This window comes from Antrostomus carolinensis, unplaced genomic scaffold (genome assembly GCF_000700745.2).
Source record: "Antrostomus carolinensis isolate BGI_N321 unplaced genomic scaffold, ASM70074v2 scaffold30336, whole genome shotgun sequence".
Lineage (NCBI taxonomy): Eukaryota > Metazoa > Chordata > Aves > Caprimulgiformes > Caprimulgidae > Antrostomus > Antrostomus carolinensis.
The window spans coordinates 1-5,994 of record NW_010324412.1 but is presented as its reverse complement, the minus strand read 5'-3'; the positions used below and the strand labels follow the sequence as shown (position 1 = coordinate 5,994).

At 52.0% G+C, this 5,994-nt stretch overlaps 1 protein-coding gene across 1 annotated transcript; it reads right to left on the bottom strand.

Moving 5' to 3' along the window:
• Positions 1 to 409: 409 nt before the first annotated feature.
• HVCN1 (hydrogen voltage gated channel 1) lies at positions 410 to 4,886 on the bottom strand. The gene is made up of 5 exons (XM_010170946.1): positions 4,664 to 4,886; positions 3,992 to 4,096; positions 3,310 to 3,541; positions 1,105 to 1,217; positions 410 to 766 (listed from the first exon to the last, which is right to left on the bottom strand). The coding sequence occupies exons 1-5, from the start codon at positions 4,859 to 4,861 to the stop codon at positions 701 to 703; spliced, it is 714 nt and encodes a 237-aa protein (XP_010169248.1). The 5' UTR covers positions 4,862 to 4,886; the 3' UTR covers positions 410 to 700.
• Positions 4,887 to 5,994: the final 1,108 nt, after the last annotated feature.

The window sequence follows — 5,994 nt, the reverse complement described above, 5'->3', positions numbered from 1 at the left end:
CTTAAAATGGAAAAAAAAAAAAAGAGTTGAGAGAACTCAAGTCGTGTCGGAACTCAAATGTGCTGCTGAGAACAAGGCAGCGTTTGACGTAAGGTGGCACATGTTCGCCTCTATTTTGGTGCTGATTTGGTTGTCAACTAAAGGAGTGGTATGTTGGTATTTTTTAAAATCAATGTTATATAAATAACCAAGTGGCACAAGCAGCAACAGAAATGAGGAAACTACCAACAACGTGAAAAGAACGGTTGGCAAAGAAGAGATGTACTAATGGTCAGCTTGTAGAGAAGAAATGACCTTCTCAGCTCGGACTCTCTGTCATTTGTACTGCCAGATTCTACAAGATGTTGCAAACAAGAACATTATTACAGAAAAATTCAATTATTTAAAATACGTGGGACTCTCGTGGATGTAGAGCTTGTAAAGGTGTGTCTTTATTAAATTATTTTGCAGTTTTGACTGTACAACTGTAAAATAAACGTCTTATGAAATCACTGTTTGTAGGGAATACGCGTCATTAATTTTCCAGCAAAATTATTTCTGCAATCCCAAGATCTAATCAAAATGTGGTCAAATAGAAAATGTTTCTAGACAACACTATACAAGAGAAAGCAAAAAGCCAGGAAAACCTTTCAGGTCAAAGTGGTAGGTTTCAACACTGCACTCTCCAGCGCAGGCTTCCCCAGCTCGGAAAACTGGCCTCCTATTTTTGCTCGCTGATGAGTCCATGCTGTTTTAATATCTTGTTAAGCCTCTCTATTTCTTGCTCCTGTAAGAGACAAAAATCAAATCATTCATATAGCTCTTCACCTTCAAATAGTTTCCCAGCTTCCCACAGATCTTCCCGCCGCCGAAACGCATCTCACGCTGCAGTAAAACAGGACTAAAGCAAGTAGGACAGAGGAAACCATCGTCCCTGTGCAGTGAGCAGCTCAGGGAAGCCCAGACAGGGCTGTGGTTCTTCAGCCCAGCTCACCCCACAGCTTTCTGGTGAGGAAACCAACCTTACAGCAGCAACCTTGCAAAAAGATCCCAGGCCAGCTTGTCCTGGGGAGCAGCCAGTAGGTAAACTTCAATTACATTTTGAAATGAAAAATGTTTTCTTACCTTCTCTACACAGCTGCGTTCCAGTTGCTCAGCCTTTGTGGCGAGTTTCAGGTTTGCTTGCTTCAGCTTGGACACTTGTTGTTCAGAACGGGTCTTTACCGATAAAATTATTCCTGTGAAACAATTCGCAGTGGATTCGTTTTACAATGTAAACCAGCCACGAGCAGGAGGTTAACAGTACCCAGGCTCTGTACTCCAGGAGTTAAACGTGTTCCTCTCGAGCTCTGGTTCTGTCATCTACAAACCACCCTTCCCAAGTGCTTTTCTTAATGAGGAGGGTTTTAAATTAGTCACCCCAGGGATTCTGATAGAGATACTCTGCTGGGAAGAGGCAGCCTGGCCTCTGCGCTGAATTAATCACTCAGACTGTCATTTACATCCTGAATTTGAATTCACTCCCTTGGCAGAGCCTGGGGGGAATGTAACTGGCAGCTTTGTTGTCACCAGGGGCTGCTTTTTGGCTGGTTTGATGTAGTTGGGAGCCTTGCTCTAACAGCAGCGCACAGCACAGCCCGGGGCACAGGGCTCCTGTCCCCTGCCCTGGGGCTGATCGTGTCCCCCACCCCGGGGCTGAGCGCTCGGGGCCGTGACGCATCATCAGCTCCTTCAGGCTTTGGCTTCACCTTGCGTGGCTGCAGTAAGGCCACGTGGTTTCTCATCACAGTGGAACTGTCACTTTTCTACTGAAATATTGTTATTGCACATGAGCAAAGGCATTTTCTTCCCACCCTTTTCCAAGGGGATAAAAAGAAAAAATCTCAGTAAGAGCATCAAGAACATCTCGTTCTTCCCACCCCACAGAGCTCTCCTGGGCTGCTGACAGAACAGCACGGAGGAAGGCGGGCGCTGACGCGTGCCCGTGTTTCTAGAGCTACGGGCAGCAGCTTTGGGGGTTGATTTCTCTGAAGACAAAGCAGCGACGCTGCTTATTTGCATTGATAACATCGGACAGGGACAGTCCCCACCTGCCCGTAACCCGCTCCCCATCCATCAACAGTGACTGAAGGCAGCGAACCGTGCCCGGGCTCAGACACACAACACCCCGAGCTTGGGGCAGGTTTTCTTTGTCCCCTCTTGCTCCGAGTGAGCAGACACAGTGAGAAGCTTCCAGGGGAAAACCAGAAGCACCCGAGGTTAAGGAGATGTAAATGCAACACTTTTTCTGCTGTAAAACCACATGTTAAGAGACACTGAGGTTCCTGTGGCTCACGCAGCTGCACACGAAGCTGGTTTCTGACTTTCACTCCAAACTAAAAAAAAAAGGCTGCGAGCTGCTCTTCCCTCTTCCCAGCCACTGCCACCATCAGGCACGTTCTCCTCATCAAAACAGCAGCAAGGGGCTGCAGGGGGTGGACACGGCCCCAGCCAACCTCTCATTCCAACTGACAAGACTTCGAGCTGCATCGAGCGCAGAGCACTCGCCAAAGGTGCACTCGTAGGCACGGGACAGCACTCGGGCTGAGGTTTCATGCAGGAATTGGGGATAATCTCATTGCCACATTTTTCAAATCCCAAAATCCTTTCCCAGAGAAGGAAGAGAAAGTTTCCAGCTCCGGTTATTTCAGAAGTGCCTGAATTTACATCTATTTGCAACAATTTACAATTAAACCAGCAGAGTCAGTAAAGTCTGATCCAGGGACACTTTATATTCCCTCTTTTTAGGGTAAATGCTTTGAATCCAAGTGAGAAAGATCCAGAGTAAGATCTGGATGTTCCCTGCAGCATCCCTGGAGGGGAAGATGGAGTCGCAGCAGAACATCTGAGCAGTAAAACCTACTCTGCTATCAAAGAAGATTTGGGAAGGCCGGGGTTGACCCTGCTCCCCTCTTAACGTGTCACCAAAAGGATCCTACGATGCAAAGTGAGGACATGAGCCACCCCCCTCCAGGAGGGACGGATGCAAGGACAGATTATGGGTTGTTTTTAGGGGAATGTGCCAATGCTGCCAGGCATCTCCAGTCACCGTGTCCTGTCACCGAGGCATCGCCCCAACACAAGCAGCCCCAAAGAAATTAACAGCCTAATTAAAGCCACACTCCAGCAACAAAAACCACATGAGCAAAAGTTGACTGGGAGAGCAAGACCCCGGCGTCTCACAGATGGTTTTGAGAAGGGAACAAAGAGGTGAGCCCAAATAATTCAGGTAAAGTTGCCAAGTCCAGCCCACGCACGAGGGGAAGCTCCCGGCTGGCCCTGCACACCCACCGTTGATGATCCTGGCCACCCGCCACAGCCGCAGGAGGATCAGGAGCCCGACAGCTTCAAACTCGTGCTCCCGGAAGATGAGGACAACATCGAGGATGAACGACACGACCACGACAATCCCATCCAGCACTTCAAACTTGTGGTGGAAGAACTCCCAGCGGTAGATGAAGACTTTAAACCCCACCTCAACCAGGAAGATGGTTAAAATGGAAAGGGAGAGGTAGTGGAAAACCTGGGAAAAGAGAGAGCAAGTTTAGGGCCAGGAACCCCTCCTGCGTGCAGGAGCCTCCACCGCTCGAGGGCACGTCTGATCTGACTCCGTGAGGAGGGCTGGGGACTTTTCTTCTGCTCTAAAGGACAACCAGAGCTGGGCAGCCAGCAGCTTTGGGTGAGCCAGACCAGGAGGTGTGAAGATGACCAAGAGAAGGGTGGCAAGAGTGATTCAGCTCTGCTGCAGCCCGAGGAAACACGAAGCTGCTGCATGGACTGGCACAAGCCAAAGCAGGTCAGCCCAACACAGTGTCACACGAGTCTCTGCAAGACCTTCATCCTCGTGCCTGTGACTGTTGGCTCAGCAAAGCTGAAGGTCCAGGTCCTGCCTGCCCAGTTGTCCTATCTAGCGGGCTTTGAACACCAAAGAGAGGGAAATTATGGTTCACATGGACATTTCCTTGCATTTTACCTTTGGGGTTATGTTATATTTGTCCGGGTGGATGATTTTCAAGTCTATAAGCAATTCCCCGAGGACCAACAAGGCATCCAGGATGACCAAGCAGACAACCAGGATCTGTGAGAGGAGAAGAACCAATGTGAACCCTCTCCCAGCACACACAGATTGGCAAGAGAAGCCGATGCAGCCTTCAGCTAAACATGCCCCAAGGCCCTGCATCCCCCAGTTTGCTGGTTGTATTTCACGAAGCTTTCCGGTGCTCCCACCCAGCACTCCCACTCCCACAGCCCCTGGTCGGTGGGTTATTCCTGCAAAGTCTCACCCACACAAAACTGCTTGGCACCCACCAAACCCAGCTGTTTCCCACCACTTGATGTGGAAGGTCTTGGGGAGCTCAACCTGGAGGAGAGCACGTGCCTCCACCCACGCTGTGACGAGTGTTCACCGAGGCTTGTCGCCGCTCAGGAAACATCTGCGCCCGCCGCGGAGCTGCTTGTTTCCGACAGGACGGGTCAGCTCGGAGGCAGCAGCTGCTCTCGCAGGCACCGTGACTGCTCACGAGCTCGGCGCTGCTCCCAGCCCACCTTGAGCTCCACACACAGCCCACATCGGCTCTGCTGTCACAGGTGCCTTTGGCCAAACCTCACCCTTATCCCCCTTTGGCCTGGGTTTGTTCTGCCTCACCTGAAACCTGTGGGAGCTGAAGAGCTTTTTCATCATGTCCTTGAAGGTGACGCGACTCCTGGTGGGCTCCACCTTGATCTCTGAATCTGGCTGCTTCTCCCCAGCTTCCTCCTCCTCTTCCTCCCATTTCTGATAGTTGTTGCTCCACTGCACTGGGTCATCGCCCACCACCGTGAAATGCTTCAGGTACCTGGACATGGCTGTGGATCAAGCTGGCATCACCCAACCAACGTCTGAGGGACGAGAGCAGAGTGTCACCTCCCCGCTCAGGGCTGACCAAAGATGCCAAATCTCCCTCGTTTCACCACAGTGAGCGTGACAAGAGTGTGACACTTGGTTCAGACGCGGGTGGCCGGGTGGTGTGGACGGGCCCTGCTGACGGGAAGTTGCTTAACGGTGGTGCTGCTTGTTTTGCATCACCTCCCACACCGCGGCGTGGAGCCCCTGCCGCCCTCCAGCCCCCACCACCCTCCCCGGTGCTGTTTGCACCCCGTTGTGCTGCTCTACAACGAGGAACTTCCTCGCGAGGTATTTCCAAACATCTCAAAACAAAGCATCAATTACAGGAGAAAAAAACCAAACCACCAGCCCTTATCTCGCATCTCGTGATGCAAGAGGCAGCTGCTGATATCCCGTTGGAAAGAGCCATCGTGGTTCTATCAGACCCTGATCGATGGAGGACATTGGGCAGAAGCTGGAAGCAGGTGATTTCCTCTCCTTCATTTGCTCTCTCATCCCCTACACACCTGGGCAGGTCCAAGACAAACCCTCCTCTGCGCTCACAGAGATGCCCTTGTCATTTCAGGTGGCCGTTTTTTTTTGCCCCCGGGTTTAACGGGACCTCCCCCCCCCCCCAGCCACACCACCAAGCTGAAGAAGAGCCATAATTTCCCTTCAGTAACATCAGGGGTCCCAATTATTTCAGCCTTTGCAGGTGAAATAAGCAGGTGACCCCACATTTCAGCCTGGCTGGCAGGTGATGCTGTCCTCCCTCATCTCTTCTCCCCACATCCCCCAAAACTGACCTCACCCTGAGACATCTGAGCTTCAGCCCATCCCCGTGGGCGCCCAACGATGGGCAGGACCAACCCCAAACCCGCAGATGGTCCCGGTTGCAGCTCAGCACCGAGGATGGCTGCAGGAGAGGCTCCATCCACGTCTGCTCTCACTCCCCAGTCGCAGCCCCACCAGCTCACCCATCCCCTTTGGGTAACTCCTCAAGACAGCCTGACCCACGAACCCTTCTGAAAGCTGCTCCTGCCACCAGCGGACAACCACGTCCCCATCCCCGGCGGGGCTCTCCCCGCGCCCGTCCTTGGCCAAACCCGGCC